Here is an 18112-nt window from a genome sequence, read left to right as displayed (position 1 = left end):
CTAGAGAGACCAACCTTCATACAAACGATAGAAAATGCAACAGTATTTTCTGGAAATTCTGCTGTGTTTCAATGTCTTGTAAAAGGCTCAGTTCCAATAACGACAAGCTGGAAAAAAGATGGCAAAAATATCAAAGAAGATGATAACGTAAAAATGTCCTTTGAAGATAATGTTGTCACATTACAGATTATTAACGTTGAAGAAAATCACAGTGGAAATTACGTTTGTCAGGCAAAGAATGATGCAGGAACTGCAAAATGCGCGGCTGCATTGGTTGTAATGGGTTAGTACCAAATAATAAGCACAACATTGTCCAAAAGTCAGAATTCCATGACATTTACGTTTTCACATAATGTAGTTTTCATTTTTAAAAAATTAATTCTATGATCATCAAAATTAGGAAATTTAAAACTGTTAAGGGGATATAAACATAGAAACATAGAAAATAGGAGCAGAAGTCAGCCATTCAGCCCTTCAAGCCTGTTCTGCCATTCAGTGTAATCATGGCTGATCATCCAATTTACTACGATGTTCCTACTTTACCCCACACCCTTTGACCCCTTCAGTCATAAGAACAACAGTGACTCAACAGTTAGCACTACTGCCTCACAGCCCCAGAGACCTGGGTTCAATTCCAATCTCAAGCAACTGTCAGTGTGCAGTCTGCACATTCTTCCTGTGTCTGTGTGGATTTCCTCTCACAGTCCAAAGATGTGCAGATTAGGTGGATTGGCAATGCTAAATAGCCCATCGTGTGCAGGCTAGGTGGATTAACCATAGGATGGGGCTGGATCTTCAGATGGTCGGTGTGGACTCGATGGGCCAAATGGACTGCTTCCACACTGTAAGGATTCTATTCTATTCTAACTCCTTCTTGAAAACATTGAATGCTTTGGCCTCAACTACTTTCTGTTGCAAATAATTCAATGGGCTCACCACTCTCAGTGAGGACATTTCTCCCTGTCTCAGTACTAAATGTCCATTCTTATATTGTCAGACTGTGAGCCCATGGTTCTGGACTGCCTGGTCATTGGGAACATATTTCCTGCATTTACCCTGTCTGGTCCAGTTTGAATTTTATGGTTTTCTATGAAAGTCTGCCCACATTCTTTTAAGCTCCAGTGATAGATCATTTTCCATGTGGAGCAGTCATTGTTAGTAATTGCAAGAATGACTCTGTTTACTGCAGGATACAATTTCTCAATTGTGTTTTAAAATACATCTCTGATAAATTGTCAGATGAGGTTTCCACTCTATCCACGTGAGGTCTTTCACTTTCTATCACCATCCATTTTATGGCATTTCTGAATGAGATTGCTTACATAATGCTCAGGTTTTACAATATGAACACCAACTCTTTGTGAGCTGAATTGAGACTGTCACAAGTTATTGCACATGGAGCATTATGGAAAGTTGATGGTAGAAATGTTTGTTATAGAAGTTGTGACTAGAATTGAACCAAATTCTGAGGCATCAAGCTTGCACTACAAAATAAATGATAAAATAATAATCAAAATTATACAGTTCTCCTGATGTAACTGATCTCATTATTCCCACAGAACCTGCAAAAATCATAGAAAAAACTGAGCAATTCACAGTGACTTCAGGAAATCCAGCAATTTTGGAGTGTACTGTAGCTGGTACACCAGAATTAAGTGTTGCGTGGTTCAAAAATGGAGAGAAACTGGAGTCAGTTGGAAAATATAAAATGAGTTTTGCAAATAAAGTGGCAAGTCTAAAAATTCGGTCTGTTGAAAAGGATGACAGTGCTGACTATACTTTCAACGTCCAGAATGAATTTGGAGCTGACAGCTGCAGTATTTCTTTGACAGTGTTAGGTCAGTGATTAATTTGTGTTGATGGCTTTAATTTGCTTAAAGCAATATTTAAAACATAACAAATATTGTCACAAATTTTAAAATAATTAATTTTTGAATTGATATCTTTTCTCCCTTGCCCTGGACAGAACAAATAATTGCTCCATTTTTTACGAGAAAATTAAAGGAATCAAGCAGTACTTTAGGATCTTTTGTACAAATGGAATGCAAAATTTCTGGTTCTATTCCGATGGACATCTCTTGGTATAAAGATGGCAATGAAATATCAGCCAGTAACAAATACAATATGTTATTTCAAGACAACATGCTGTCTTTGGAGGTCAATGAGTTAGACGTTTCAGATGGTGGAATTTACTCTTGTAGAGCAACAAATTCAGCAGGAAAGGACGAATGCAGTGCTTTCTTAAGTGTAAAAGGTGTGAGCGTTTATTGTATTTCTTTCCCATGTATTTGCTTAGCCAAGTAATTTTTAAATTCTTCCTACACTAGACTAAATATAGTTTTCAAATATCACTATCTTAATTTTGTTACTTCATAGATTTTTGAAGAACATGTTAGCATTTCTCAACAACATTCTCTTCAACCTGATCATGTCTTACAGTTTCTCTGTACATGAGTTAATTAAATGTGTTTCTTTTCCTGTGTGAATTTTAGAGCCTCCAAGCTTTGTCGAAAAAGTAACATCACGGGATGTTGTACTTGGTTCTACTGTACAGTTTAGGACTGTTGTGAAAGGAACCACACCGTTATCTACAAAATGGCTCAAAGAGGACAGGGAATTGATGCATGGTGTGGCATATTCTATTTGGAATGAAGGCTCAACATATTTGCTAGAGTTGGTCTCAGCTAAAATATCTGATGCAGGCAGTTACACCTGCCAAGTCAGCAACGATGTTGGGACAGTTGCCTGTTCTGCAGAATTGTTTGTGAAAGGTGTGCATTTTTGTATATTATTTTACAGTTTTACAACTCTATTTCACATAAGATTGCTTTGCAAGTCTAGCTAGATGAAAGGTTCAGCACAACTGATTTATTTTCTTAGCAATTGATCAGCTGTAGTGGTAGGATTTACATTGCCCGTCATGGACAAGGAGCAATACCAATTATACAGCACAGTAAATCTGGGCTGAGAATCAGACTTAATAGTCCCTATTTTGAAACTCTACATTTTACTCAAAAGTGGACTGTATTCAGATAGTCACTGTTAGGTGAAGTGTTGTGGAGTGGTGGAGAATTTGTTCTCAGTTCAAAGTCCTGAAATAAAACCTCTCAATTCAAATTGATTTGTGTGATAAATAGTAAAGGGGACAACTTTAAGAACTTTCATAGTTTAGTCTGCCCCAACCCTAAATAATAGTTATTATAACAGAGGTAGCAATAAGAAATACTGAGATCATGTGAAAAAGAGATTATGTTTTCTTTACTATTAATAAAGCCACAGTTGAGTATGGATCAGATTTATTAAGGTGGCAAATTTTGACTGTAAATGCATTATTGATAATTACTTATATTTTATTGTGAGTTTGAATAGCTGTTGGCTATCCTTTAAATTTATACTGACATTTCTAACATTTTGACTTCTAGAACCTCCTAGCTTCATTAAAAAGCTGAATCCATCAACGATAATAAAGAAAGGAGATACAGCACGTTTTGAATGCATTATAACTGGCACACCAAAAATCAAAGTTACTTGGTACAAAGGTGGTCATGAACTTATAGCCAGTGACAAATGTATGATGTCGTTTGATGGTTCTGTGGCAGTTCTTGAGATTATTAGTGTTAGTTTGGAGGACAGTACAAACTACATCTGTGAAGCGAGGAATGAAGCTGGTAGTGACAGCAGCAGCACTGAGGTTGAAGTTAAAGGTCTGTAAATTGTCTTTGTAATTTGGTAGCATAATACATATTTTAATTTTCTTGAGCAAAGCTACTCTTATTTTCAGTGCTTTTGTTGAGTTTGGACTTTATTGTGATTACTTTATAGAACCTCCCAGTTTTAAGCGGAAACTTCAATCTGCTGAAACAGTTAAAACCAATGATATCACACTGGAATGTGAGGTGACCGGTACTGCTCCATTTGAAGTTGTGTGGTATAAGGACAATAAACAAATTCGGAGCAGCAAAAAATACAAAATGATCTCTGACAATTATTTAGCCAGTCTCTGCATTCTAACATTTGATACCCCTGACGTTGGCGAATACACATGCACAGTCAAAAATGATGTGGGGGGTTGTTCCTGCAGTTCCACAGTCAGTTTGAAAGGTCAGTTGAAATACATTGTCAAAAATATTTGTCTTCCATTGTTAATAGTGCCAACTTTATTGTTTTATTCTCCACTGCAAAATTAATTGCTTAGATACCTGAAGAAGCTTTCCAAATTGCATTAAAACATAATTAGGACAACTAATAATTATTTACATTACCATTTACTTTACACTAGAACCCCCAGGATTTGTGAAGAAGATTGAAAATGTAACAACATTGTCAGGAAATTCTGTTGCATTCCAATGTCTAGTCAAAGGCTCAAAGCCCATTTATGTAACTTGGATGAAAGACAAAGATTATATCAAAGAAGATGGTAATATCTCACTGTCTTTTGAGAATAATGTCGCTACTCTTCAAATAAATACTGTTGGAGAAAATCATGCTGGGAAATATACATGTCATATCAAGAATGATGCAGGAACTGACAAGTGTTATGCCACATTGCTGGTAGCAGGTTGGTGGGACATTAACTTCACAACCCTCCACTTCAAATTTTTGCAAGCTGATTCAGATTCTTTGTTGTGCACCAACTGAAATGAGATTCATAGCTGTAAGATATTGAATGGATTTTTTTTCCTCCATAGAACCAGCAAAAATCATAGAACCGGCACAGCCGCTCAGTGTGACCGCAGGAAATCCAGCAAACTTGGAATGTACTGTAACTGGTACCCCAGAATTAAGAGTTAAATGTTTTAAGGATGGCAATGAAATGGTACCAAGCAGGACACACAAACTCAGCTTTGAGAATAACGTGATCAGCCTAAAGATTCCCTCTGTTTCTAATGAGGATACGGCTGAGTATACATTTGAGGTTAAGAATGAATTTGGAACCAGCATCTGCAAAGTAACATTGACTGTATTAGGTTAGTTTTTCCTTGCATTTAAAATATTAGTTTAAATATCCAGTGGCATTGAAAAACATAGCATGCAAAACTGTTGATCTTAGACATATTTAAAGTGTTTTATTGTGATACTTTTACTTGTTGAGATCCAGTCATCATGGAACTAAGTAGAATAGCCATGTTGACAGCTTGAAAGTTAGATTTGATTTGAGTGATCATGGAGGACGTATTCCCAATCAATCTGAAAATTCCATCATTTAAGTCATTCTCTCTTAATGTAAACAATCAGAGTTGTTCCTATTCATTTCAACCACTTCCAAATATTTGTTATTGAGTGGCTGCCTTTGTCTTGGACAGATCAAATTATACCCCCAATATTTACAAGAAAATTACGGGAATTGGATGCTGTTTTGGGATCTTTCGTCCATATGGAGTGCAAAGCTTCTGGTTCTCTTCCAATGAGTTTTACATGGTATAAAGATTTCACAGTAATAACATCTGATGAAAAACACAAAATATTATGTCAAGATAATGCAACGACGCTTGAAGTTAATGAACTAGATTTTTCTGATCATGGAACCTACATTTGTAAAGCAACCAATTCAGCAGGAAGTGATGAATGCAGTGGTATCTTAAAAGTAACAGGTTTGAAATATGAACTTCCTTTATTTCAGTTTGTTTCACAGCTTTTGCATTTATAGCTTTTTCTGATGTTCACTTGTTTTCCCAGCAATAGGAGTACTAAAGGGATTCTTTTTCCTCACATGAATTACAGAGCCACCAAGTTTTGTGGAAAAGCCTGTAGCTCAGGAAGCTCTGCCTGGATCCACAGTGCAGTTTAGAAGTGTTGTGAAAGGAACTGGTCCACTGTCTATAAAATGGCTGAAGGACGGCAGGGAGCTGATGTCTGGCGCAGACTGTTTCATTTTAAGTGAAGGTTCAACAAGTTTACTTGAGCTGCTTTCAGCTAAAGTCTCTGATTTGGGTGACTACACATGTGAAGTCAGCAACAAGGTTGGCACTGCCACTTGTACAGCAAGACTATTTGTCAAAGGTGTGTATTTTCAGTTCATTATGAACTATTGTGCAAAAGTATTGAAATCTTCTGTCTTTTCCCAGTTTGCAAATCATACTACTTTGCAAAGTTACTTTTTTCTGATGTGTTACCATTTTTTTCTCTAGTTTGTTGTTTTTAATGTTACTAGTGTGTTATGTGTTGTCTTCTTTTATTCCTTCTTATAGTCATAGGTGTTTCATTGTTCCATTTTATGTTGTATTTGTTTGTTCCTGCATTTAACATTTGTAATGAAGTTTACTACATTTTCTTCTCTAGAACCTCCATATTTTATTAAGAAGTTAGAGCCTGCAGCAATTTTTAAGAAAGGAGAGACAGCAGTTTTTGAGTGCAAAGTAACTGGCACACCTGAAATAAAAGTCTCTTGGTTCAGGGATTATCGGGAGATTAGTGCCAGTCAAAAATACAGAATGTCATTCGTTGATTCTATGGCAATCTTGGCAATTGTCGATGTAAGCCTGGATGACAGTGGGAATTACTCTTGCAAAGCACAAAATGAAGCTGGCGGTGAATCTTGCGAGATTAAAGTTACAGTTAAAGGTCTGTAAAAATTCCTAGTTACATTTTCCATCGGAAGTAACTTGGTCTTTCTGAAAGTGTTGCAAATCCTTCTTGCATAATTGTGGAATATTTGGGCACCTTGGCTTAAGTGGTCTCATTTTATGGCTTCTTTTTGATTGTGGATTGGAAACTACTCACATGCTGGAAGCAACCACCACCACAGCTGGCAACGCATTCCATGCATTCACAACTCTCTGCGTAAAGAACCTACCTCTAACGTCTCCTTTATACTTTCCTCCTAATAACTTCAAACTATGACTTCTCGTGCCAGTCAATCCTGCCCTGGGGAAAAGTCTCTGGTGATTGATTCTATCTATTCCTCTCATTATTTTATACACCTCGATCAGGTCTCCTCTCTTCCTCCTTCTCTCCAGAGAGAATCGTCCGAGCTTATTCAACCTTTCTTCATAAGGCAAGCCCTCCAGTCCAGCCAGCATCTTGGTAAACCTTCTTTGCACCCTCTCCAAAACCTCTGTATCATTCCTAGTTTAGTTTATTTCAAAGACTTTGCTACCTTTCTATCCATTTTACATGAGCATTCAGTATTATGCTCAAATTGAAAATCAGAACTCCTTTGGATAACATACATATAGTAGGACCTAATCTTCAATTATCAGTGTAGGTCCTATTGTGGTCGAAAGGACACTTCTCCGTCTCAAATCAAATGATAATAAAGTGACAGCGGGAAATAAAATGCACTATTTTAACTTCTCTTTATATTTTTTCTTCTTTGTTGATCAGAGAATTTTATTTGCTAATTATGTACATCTGGGCAAAATTATAAAATGCGAGGATCACTAATGGCATTGAAATTTGAGTATATGTACAAAATAAGCATAAAGTGTGTTTCTTAAAATATTCGAACTATTTGCCTTCAATAATAACTGAAGTTAAACGTGTCTGGCTATTAATTTGTCTCACGTCATTAACCATTATAGTTTTTTAATATGGTTGGTAATATTGGGACTCAACTTGCTAAATGCGAGATTTATAAACTATGCTGTCATCTTTGCTCTTTAGAACCTCCCACATTTACGAAGAAGCTTGAACCAGTTGAGGTAGTAAAATCTACTGATGTCACTCTTGAATGTGAGGTGGCCGGTTCAAGTCCTTTTGAAGTTATGTGGTATAAAGACAATAAACAAATTCGACACAGTAAAAAGTACAAAATAATCACTGACATTTCTTTAGCCAGTCTTTGCATTCTAAAATCTGATAGTTCTGATGTTGGTGAATACAAGTGTACAGTCAAAAATGATGTTGGGAGTTGCTCCTGCAGTTCTACAGTCAGTTTGAAAGGTCAGTCACAATCCAGTTCTCCTTAGTGCTTTTACCCTGGATGTTGTGTGCTCTGTGCTTTGTTGTCATGTTCCTGTTTGGTAGTCCCTGTCACCCCGGCTCCTCGCGAACTCTCCACCACGTGCACGCGTCTGTGACGCTGCCGAGCCAATTCCTGGTCCGTTCAGCCGGCCGCGGCGTGTGCTGGCGCAGCTCGTGAATCACAGTGCTTGTTAAATGAAGTGTTGGGTTGTGTCATTATAAACTATAACAGGTTATATATTCTCTTTGCTTTAAACTAGAGAGACCAACCTTCGTACAAACAATAGAAAATGCAACAGTATTTTCTGGAAATTCTGCTGAATTTCAATGTCTTGTAAAGGGCTCAGTTCCAATAACGACAAGCTGGAAAAAAGATGGCAAACATATCAAAGAAGATGAAAATATAAAAATGTCCTTTGAAAACAATGTTGCCACATTACAGATTATTAAGGTTGAAGAAAGTCACAGTGGACAGTACATTTGTCAGGCAAAGAATGACGCAGGAACTGCAAAATGCTTTGCTACATTGGCCATATTGGGTTAGTAGCAAGTAATAAATGCATATTGTCTGAAAGTCATTGATTTCAGTTTCATAGTATTTACCTTCCCAAGTAGAATAACTTTAATGTTTTGTGATCACCAAAATGAGGACTGTTATAATTGGCAATGGGGACATTTTCCATATCCAACAGCCTTGTCTGCAACACAATAGTTTCTCTACTCAAGATCAAATAAATTCCTCTAACAAATTTGTAGAAGCACTCTTTTCATTTGATTTCTGCTCACTGCCAGTACCTCGTGTTTTATGAGCTCTTGAAGCATGATTTTTAACATAATTTGAGACATGAAAGCAAACATGAAGATTTTTTAATCTAGTTTTTCCTAATCAAGCTGTTCAGAGATATTATTATACACCGCTGCAGCAGGCTGGCCTTGCATCCGGGTCTCCTGGTCCACAGTAGGGACACTACCATTGCACCACAAGAGTCTCCTACTCTGAGTTGATTTAGGGCACTCCGAACTACCTTCAAATGGAACTCATACAGCAATCAAGCAGACTGACATTTTTACTGCAGCAGTATTCATTAAATTTGACACCAAGCTAATGAGTAATCAGACCTAATGCTGGCAGCGCTATTGTGACACAGTGGTAGTACACCTACCTCTGAGCCAGAAGACCCCAACCCAAACCCAAAACCACCTGCTCCAGAAATTTGTCATAATACATCTGAATGTGTTGATACAAAAAAGATCTACAGCCAGCTCTATCCATATGAAATGACGGCAAGTAGCAAATTTATTGCATAGTTCTCCTCATGCAGATATCTACTTATTCCCACAGAACCTGCGAATATCAAAGATAAGTCTGAGCCACTCACGGTGACTGCAGGAGAACCAGCAATTTTGGAGTGTACTGTAGCCGGTACACCAGAACTAAGTGTTGCATGGTTCAAAAATGGAAAGAAACTGGAATCAGATAGAAAATTTAAAACAAGTTTTGCACATCAAGTGGCAAGTCTAAAAATTCAGTCTGTGGAAATGGATGACAGTGCTGACTATACTTTCGAAGTCCAGAATGAGTTTGGAGCTGACAGCTGCAGTATTTCTTTGACAGTGTTAGGTCAGTGATTAATTTGTGTTGATGGCTTTAATTTTCTTGAAAAAAACATTAAAATTGTCAGAAACTTGAAAATAGTGGGCATATTTTTATTGACTTTTGTTTTACTCTTGCACTGGACAGAACAAATAATTGCTCCATTGTTTACGAGAAAATTAAAGGAAATGAGCAGTACTTTAGGAGCTTTTGTGCGAATGGATTGTAAAGTTTCTGGTTCAATTCCAATGGACATTTCTTGGTATAAAGATGGCAATGAAATATCAGCCAGTATCAAATACAAGATGTTATCTCAAGACAACATGCTGTCTTTGGAGGTCTTTGAGTTAGACGTTTCAGATGGTGGAATTTACTCTTGTAGAGCTGCAAATTCAGCAGGAATGGACGAATGCAGTGCTTTCTTAAGTGTAAAAGGTTTGAACATTATCTTGTTATATTTTCTTCTCAGTGTGAATATTAATTTCTTTACCCAAGCAGTTTCTTTCTCTTCACGACACTAGTGAAGTAACTAAACGTACTCATCAAACACCATTATCTTTGATTTGTTAATTCATTGATTTTGAAGATCATATTAGCATTCCTCTACAACATTCTCTTCAACCTCATCATGTCTTATAGTTTCTCTGTACATGAGTTAATTAAATGTGTTTTTTTCCTGTGTGAATTTTAGAGCCTCCAAGCTTTGTCGAAAAAGTAACATCGCGGGATGTTGTACTTGGTTCTACTGTACAGTTTAGGAGTGTTGTGAAAGGAACCACACCGTTATCTACAAAATGGCTCAAAGGGGACAGGGAATTGATGCATGGTGTGGCATATTCTATTTGGAATGAAGGCTCAACATACTTGCTAGAGTTGGTCTCAGCTAAAATATCTGATGCAGGCAGTTACACCTGCCAAGTCAGCAACGATGTCGGGACAGTTGCCTGTTCTGCAGAATTGTTTGTGAAAGGTGTGCATTTTTGTATATTGTTTTACAGTTTTTACAACTCTACTTCACGTAAGATTGCTTTGCGATCCTAGCTAGTTGAAAAGTTCAGCACTTTTGACTTATTTTTTTAGAAATTGATCAGCTGTGGTGGTAGGATTTACATTGCCAGTCATGGACAGGGAGCAATACCAATTATCCAGCATTAGTTTTACAGCATAGTAAATCTGGACTGCGAGTCAGACTTAGTATTCCCTCTTTTGAAACTCTATAGTTTGGAGTAGACTATGTTCTGATAGTCACTGTTAGGTGATGTATGTGGAGTGGTGGAGAATGTATTCTCAGCTTGAAGACCGGCAAAAAAATAAACTCAATTCAAATTGATTTATGTGATAAAATGATAAAAGTGACGATTTTGAGAACTTGCATAGTCTAGTGATATCCAATTCCAAAGAATGAAAAATAGCCATTATAACAGAGACAATTAAAAAAATGCTGATAGCATATGAAAAAGGAAATTGTTTTCTTTACCATTAACAGAGCTGCAATTGAGTATGAACCAGTTTCATTAAGTTGGCAAATTTTGATTGTAAATGCATTATTGATCATTATTTATATTTGACTGTTAGTTTGAATTGCTTTTAGTTATCCTTTTAGATTTATGCTGACACTTATAACATTTTGATTTCTAGAACCTCCAAGCTTCATTAAAAAGCTAAATCCATCAACAATAATAAAGAAAGGAGACACAGCACGCTTTGAGTGCATTATAACTGGCACACCAAAAATCAAAGTTACTTGGTACAAAGGTGGTCATGAACTTATAGCCAGTGATAAATGTACAATGTCATTTGATGGCTCTGTGGCAGTTCTTGAAATTATTAATGTTAGTTTGGAGGACAGTACATGCTACATCTGTGAAGCGAGGAATGAAGCTGGTAGTGACAGCAGCAGCACTGAGGTTGAAGTTAAAGGTCTGTAAATTGTCTTTGTAATTTGGCAGCATAATACATACTTTAATTTTCTTGATTAAAGCTTCTATTATTTCTATGCTTTGGTTGATTTGGACTTTATTGTGATTACTTTATAGAGCCTCCCAGTTTTAGGCGGAAACTTCAATCTGCTGAGGTAGTAAGAAACAGTGGTGTCACCCTTGAATGTGAAGTGGCCGGTTCTGCTCCCTTTAAAGTTATGTGGTACAAGGACAATAAACAGATTCGATCTAGTGAAAAATATAAGATGGTCACTGAGAACTATCTAATTAGTCTTCATATGTTGAAGATTGGTCCTTCATTTGTTGGTGAATATAAATGCACTGTAACTAATGATGTGGGAAGCTGCTCCTGCAGTTGTGATGTCAGCTTGAAAGGTTAGTTACATTGCGATTGAAAAGTACTTTTAATTGTAATGTTGACATAGTTAGTTCCAAAACATTTCAAAAAACATTTGCTATTACACATTGCTTTTTTACCTTCATGGGAGAAAACAGGAAGTAATTCATATTTTTCTGCCTGTATTTATTTTAAACCAGAGCCCCCTTCATTTATAAAGAAGATTGAAAATATTATAGTAGTGGCTGGAAATCCTGCTACATTTCAATGTCATGTAAAAGGATCACATCCTTTATCTATAAGCTGGATGAAAGATAATGAAGATATCAAAGAAGATGATAATCTAGCAATTTCTTTTGAAAACAATATTGCCACTCTGCAAATTAAAGCTGGTGAAGCAAAGCATGGTGGGAAATACAAGTGTCAGGCTAAAAATGATGCAGGAATTGAGAAATGTTTTGCTACCTTGGCAGTCACAGGTTGGTAGGAAGCATTTGTAAATATGATTAACTAACATATTGAAGTCAGTTGCTGCTAAGTTTAAATTTATTACTTTTTGTGCAATTCAAAAATGCATAAAACAATTGAATGTTACTCAGGCCACTATTTTTTCTTAACAGAACCTGCAAAAATTGTCGAGCGAGCAAAGTCACACAGTGTGACTGTGAAAGATCCAGCAAATTTGGAATGTACTGTAGCTGGTACACCAAATCTAAAAGTTAAATGGTTCAAAGGCGGAAAGGAGGTTATATCCAGCAGAAATTGCAAATTGAGTTTTGAGAAAAATGTAGCCTGTATGACGATTCTGTCAGTAGAGAAGTCGAGCAGTGGTGAATATACCTTTGAGGTCCAGAATGAATATGGAGTCGATAGCTGCAAAGCTTTCTTGACTGTATTAGGTCAGTATTTATACTGTGTTAACAGATATGGATGTGAGTAGAAATGCAGTTAAAGCATGAAATTAGTCTTGGAATTCTAGGCTACTTTCACAGTTGTGCTTACAGGTTGTGCTCTATATTGTACAGATCAACAAATTGCTCCAACATTTACGAAAAAGTTAAAGGATATGGGCATGGCATTAGGGTCTTCCATGTCCATGGAGTGCAAAGTATCTGGCTCTCTTCCGATGAGCATTCATTGGTATAAAGATGGAAAGGAGATATCAGATAGCAACAAATATAAGATATCACAGCAAGATAATTCCTCAGCTTTGGAGATGAATCAACTAGAAATCGCAGATGGTGGAATTTATACTTGCAGAGTAACAAATGTAGCAGGAAGTGATGAGTGCAGTGCCACACTTGTTGTGAAAGGTTTGAAATAAAGTCTTTGTGTTTTCTCTTCATTTCTTAATATGAAGAACATCACTTGTATTATACTTTAATCTTAACAGACTTTTGCTGAGAAAGCTTTCTAGTTGCATATTTTATAATGCAAAAGTTGATGAATCTTTATGTGCTCTTCCTTGCAACAAATATTTTTTTCTTCTTCAATGAATTTTAGAGCCACCAAGATTTATAGTAAAACCAAAGTCACTGGAGGTTCCCCCCAATTCTGCAGTGCATTTCAAGAGTGATGTGAAAGGAACACCACCTCTGTCTTTCAAATGGTTTAAGGATGACAAGGAGTTAATCTCTGATGCTACGTGTTGTATTACAGCAGAAGGTTCATCCAGTTCTCTACAACTGTATTCAGTAAAACATTCCAGTACAGGATATTATACTTGCCATGTCATGAATGATGTTGGCACAAATACTTGCACAGCAAAGTTATTCGTTACAGGTGTGCAATTTTTTTTGTGGTGTCGGTATATAATAGCAGTATCTTATTTGAATTTCACTTGTTAATGTCTTTAAGTTGCTGAATATTTTCAGCATATGCAGGTCTTCTTTCTTGTACTTTGCACTGTAAGCATCTTGTGTTCTTCAGATATCAAACATATGCGATAATCTTGCACTCTTTATCACATCCATTTTACATTAACTTCTTATACTCTTCATGATTTCAAGAATGTTTTGTCTTATTCTCTTCATTGAACCAATCCTATTGAATGTTTTCATTACATGTTACACTAAAATTATCTTTGATTCATATTTGCTTTTGTAAACATGCTCTTGCTGATCTTTGTTCAATGTTCTATTTCTTTTCAAATGTTTCACATTTCCAAATATTCCAAGTGGTATTATTCTTGTAGGCTTACCACTAAATGTCCTCTGTTTTGGTACCCTAGAGCCCCCATCCTTCATTCAGAAGCCAGAACCATCCAAAGTACTGAAGAAGGGTGAATCAGCACACTTTGAGTGCAAAGTGACAGGCACACCTGAAATCAAGGTTTCATGGTTCAAGAATGACCTTGAAATTAGTGCTGATAACAAATACAAAATGCGTTTCGATAAGTCTGTTGCAGTCCTTGAAATCATACATGCTGATCTGGAAGATAGTGGTGATTACATTTGTGAAGCTCAAAATGCAGCTGGCAGTGCAAGTTGCAATGTCGCTTTTACTGTCAAAGGTAGGTAGCTTTCATGTAGTGCTTAAAAATTATTCCGAAGAGTATCTTTTCATCATGAATGCATAAGTGAGACAAATTATAATCTTCCTACAGAGCCTCCAGTTTTCATTAAAACACTTGAGACAGTTAATGTCGTAAAAGGCTCTGATGTCATACAGCAGTGCGAAATCAGCGGTACGCCTCCTTTTGAAATTACCTGGTACAAAGACAAAAGGCAAATCCGAGCAAGTAATAAGTACAAAGTTACATATGAAAACCATGTAGCAAGTATTCATATTCTGAAAGTTGAAACACCAGATATAGGCGAATACATGTGCGTCGTCAAGAACGATGTGGGAGGTGACACTTGCATTGGCACATTAAATCTAAAAGGTTTGTAAATTTTCCAAACTTGACTATTCCTACTGTGACAATTTTTGGAAAAGAATTTTTCAGTTTGTGCCTCACAAGTAAAGAACATCTATTTAATTCTCCAGAACCACCAGTATTTGTGAAGAGACTTTCAAACATTTCTTCTGTGCTTGGAGAATCTATAACTTTACAAGCTACTATTAAAGGCTCAGAACCAATTCATGTAACATGGATCAAGGAGAAGGAAGAAGTGAAAGTCGATGAGTATATGACAACTAGCTATGAACAAAATACTGTAACTTTGCATATTGCAAAAATGGAAGCAGTTCATGCTGGAAAGTATGTTTGTCAAATTAAAAATGATGCTGGAACGCAAGAATGCACTGCTCTAGTGTCACTTCTGGGTTAGTGCCTGATGTCAGTTTTTTTGTTATTTCTAGAATTTGGTTCATACTTAAGAGCATTGCTCGATATAATTTTATTTTTTTCTGTATGTCGAGTGCTTTTTTGTAAAAAGACTTTCTTTCAATTTAGAACCTGCCACAATAGTGGAAAAAGCGGAATCTGTCAGTGTGAGTGCTGGAGATCCAGCAACTTTGGAATGCATTGTTAGAGGCACACCTGAACTAAGAGTGAAATGGCTGAAAGATGGTCATGAGTTAGCATCTGGTAGAAAGTATCAGATCAGTTTTATAAATGGAATTTCCAACCTAAAGATTCTGTCTGCAGAGAAGGCTGACAGTGGCCAATACACGTTTGAAGTCCAGAATAATGTTGGTAGTAGCAGCTGCAAAGCATCAGTCAGCGTACTAGGTCTGGTTTAGTCCTTTTTCTATTTCATATTTTTTCAGGATTTCTTAACTGCTTGTGAATAAATCTTTTTCTAATTATGGTTTTTGTGTAACTCAAACAGATCGAATTATTCCTCCAAAATTTACAAGAAAATTAAAGAAAGTGGATGGAATCTTGGCCTCTCCCATCCAGATGGATTGCAAAGTGTCTGGATCACCTCCTATTACTTTGGCCTGGTTCAAAGACAAACAGGAGATCACACATGGTGCAAAATATCAACTCACATTCGGAGATAATACATGTGGTTTGAAAATAAGTACTTTGGAACTGTCAGATGCTGGTAATTATACATGTAAAGCAACAAATGCTGCAGGAACTGATGAATGCAGTGGTGTCTTGACTGTGAAAGGTCAGTTTTTGTTTTCTCAATGAAGCTTTTGGTATTTTCCTCACTCTTTGTATTGTTATTATCTCAGTACAGAGCAATATTTATTTTTAAGAGTCTGAAAACCTAGGTATTAAGCATGTAGCCACGAGAGTAAATTTGAAATCAAATGACGTGAATACTAATTAATGCTCTCCATTTTAAACAGTCAGTTATTTAAAAGGTACTAAAAGGATAAAGAACTTTTAATCTAAGCCAGTATCTTAAATCATATTCTTTTCTGTGCTCCATGGATGTACTCAGGCCGAGATATCCTCAGCTTTCTGTTCAGTTGCAACAAGGTTATGTCTTCAAATATTTTAAACCTGTCTAGCCTTTGAGGACTCCCCAATAAACATAGACATCTCCATATCTTAAGGCTGGCCAATTCAGGTCAGAACACTCTTGCTTCTAATATTAGTTAACTCTAGAACTTTACATCTAAAACATGCTTTCTCTCTTTCAGTCTCTCCCACCTTTCTTTAATCACATTGCCTTTAAAATCTTTGCTTTTCTTGACTCCACCCTGTCGACCATGTCTTCCCTTGATAAACTATTTCATGTGATTCTCTGTCTCTCACAGACAAACTTCTGTCAGCTTAGCTCTTTACACCATTACCCTTTTATGCCCATTCATCAGTCTCCCCAGACAATCCTCCCTGTGTGGTCCTTGGCTAATGTTTGGCTCAAGAAATCCATACCTTCCAAACTGCTGTCTGTGGTTGACACAGGAGCCTCCAAGGTCCCTAAGATTCAGATTCTACTAAAGCCTTCTGCCTCTGATGACCATAAATTGGAACTATTTGCTTCTGGTAGGACTGGAACTGTTAGCAACTGATGCAAAATAAACCAAACTATTCCTGCATTATTTTGAGGTCTCACACTAGTTTCTCCCAATTAGTTGGAACATTCCTTAGGGATGCTGTTTCAGCTTTCTTTACAATTTCAGCCAAGTCCTTACTCCTCTTTTACCTTCAAATTTTGCACGGAAGGCAAATCATGTTCATCGCCACTTTTGACTGCACCACCAAATCATGGACAATAGTATGATCTGAGGTAGCTTTGTAGATTTCAGTCCCAGTTCTAGATTCCTCCCATCAAGTTGTGTCTTGGATTTCCTTGACCTGATCCTTGATGCGCCCCATTTCCTGATGGAGAGTGTAACAGGCCCTGTGGGTTATCTAGCCCTGCATTGATGTTATTGAAATGGGTAGTGGGCATGTTGGATATGCAGATTGGTTAATGTACTGCTCAAGCTCATCTCAAATTTTTTTTGTAGCATAAAGATTGATTGTTTCTGATCAGTGTATATCCACCAACGCAATCTTCCCCTGCGATTTTCCAAATGTCTTTCAAAACTTGTGGGATGTGGTGGCTCGTACCAGCCTTTAACCACATAGACTTCTGATTTGATTTCATGTGACTGGTTTTGCCTCCATACTGCAGTTGCTTGTGATATTAAATCCACAATTTCCCTCCTCAGTTGGAGGGTGGGAGGACATTTTTGTGGAGCTACCAGTGTACCCTACTCCCGTCAGAGTGTTCCATTTATTTCACTAAAATAGTGCTCTGGGTGGGAAGGAGGTGTCTTTTATGAGCACCTGAGTGGTATTGCTATGTCTGTAATGTTCAACACAATCACAAATGGTGTACTCATGGTGTACATTATTATACAGAGTCATAGCTGCCTTCATCAGCAGAAATCCCTTCTGAGGACTCTTTGTACAGAGCAAATGTCTGTACTACCTTTCCTGGGGTAGTGGCAGGTGGTCTGGTTTGATGTTCCATTTGTGGTTGGGTGACTAGAAGCTCTCCCTTCTCATTCCCATCCTCACCCTGCCATTTGAACCCAATGAATTCAACAGTCACCCTCTCCTCACCATCCTCCTTGCAGTCCACCTGTCAGGTGCACATAGTTACAATTTCATACTCAGAATGTCCAATCCTGACCTGATTCCGGTGCCATCTCTGTTACAGAGCTGCACCACCTTCCAAAGCCGGGAACTGGTATCTGCAGGAACATTTGATGCAAGTTGTTATTCACTGTCACTGCAATCAGTTGTACATTTGCTCTATGTCTGGTTCTGACCAGCTTGGAAGTGATTTTGAAGTCGCATTGTCATTCTTATCTCGTAACGTGAATCTTTAAATCTATGTTATTTTATGTAGCCCTGTACCTTCTTTTACAGGATTTTAGATTAATCATACAGCATCTCCAAACTTTTCAGTTGCCTTATTTTTTAGCTTAAATCATCTATAA

The 18112-nt window shown here is 37.1% G+C and overlaps 1 protein-coding gene across 1 annotated transcript in view; it reads left to right on the top strand.

Annotated features, from left to right (window-relative positions):
• The window catches only part of LOC132817615 (titin-like), a 350611-nt gene that overhangs the window by 113357 nt on the left and 219142 nt on the right, over positions 1–18112 (top strand). The window contains exons 64-89 of the mRNA XM_060828118.1: positions 5–283; positions 1560–1838; positions 1967–2254; positions 2493–2771; positions 3423–3704; positions 3823–4101; positions 4280–4558; positions 4689–4967; positions 5304–5591; positions 5722–6000; positions 6280–6561; positions 7603–7881; positions 8163–8441; positions 9245–9523; positions 9644–9931; positions 10188–10466; positions 11135–11416; positions 11533–11811; positions 11974–12252; positions 12394–12672; positions 12799–13086; positions 14004–14285; positions 14379–14657; positions 14762–15040; positions 15171–15449; positions 15550–15837. Coding sequence (XP_060684101.1) covers positions 5–283; positions 1560–1838; positions 1967–2254; positions 2493–2771; positions 3423–3704; positions 3823–4101; positions 4280–4558; positions 4689–4967; positions 5304–5591; positions 5722–6000; positions 6280–6561; positions 7603–7881; positions 8163–8441; positions 9245–9523; positions 9644–9931; positions 10188–10466; positions 11135–11416; positions 11533–11811; positions 11974–12252; positions 12394–12672; positions 12799–13086; positions 14004–14285; positions 14379–14657; positions 14762–15040; positions 15171–15449; positions 15550–15837 — 7311 coding nt within the window. The remainder of the gene's footprint in view (positions 1–4; positions 284–1559; positions 1839–1966; positions 2255–2492; positions 2772–3422; positions 3705–3822; positions 4102–4279; positions 4559–4688; positions 4968–5303; positions 5592–5721; positions 6001–6279; positions 6562–7602; positions 7882–8162; positions 8442–9244; positions 9524–9643; positions 9932–10187; positions 10467–11134; positions 11417–11532; positions 11812–11973; positions 12253–12393; positions 12673–12798; positions 13087–14003; positions 14286–14378; positions 14658–14761; positions 15041–15170; positions 15450–15549; positions 15838–18112) is intronic.

This window comes from Hemiscyllium ocellatum, chromosome 7, assembly GCF_020745735.1.
Source record: "Hemiscyllium ocellatum isolate sHemOce1 chromosome 7, sHemOce1.pat.X.cur, whole genome shotgun sequence".
In the NCBI taxonomy this organism is placed as follows: domain Eukaryota; kingdom Metazoa; phylum Chordata; class Chondrichthyes; order Orectolobiformes; family Hemiscylliidae; genus Hemiscyllium; species Hemiscyllium ocellatum.
Note: the sequence above shows the minus strand (reverse complement) of the source record. Positions and strands in the feature narration are given on the sequence as shown.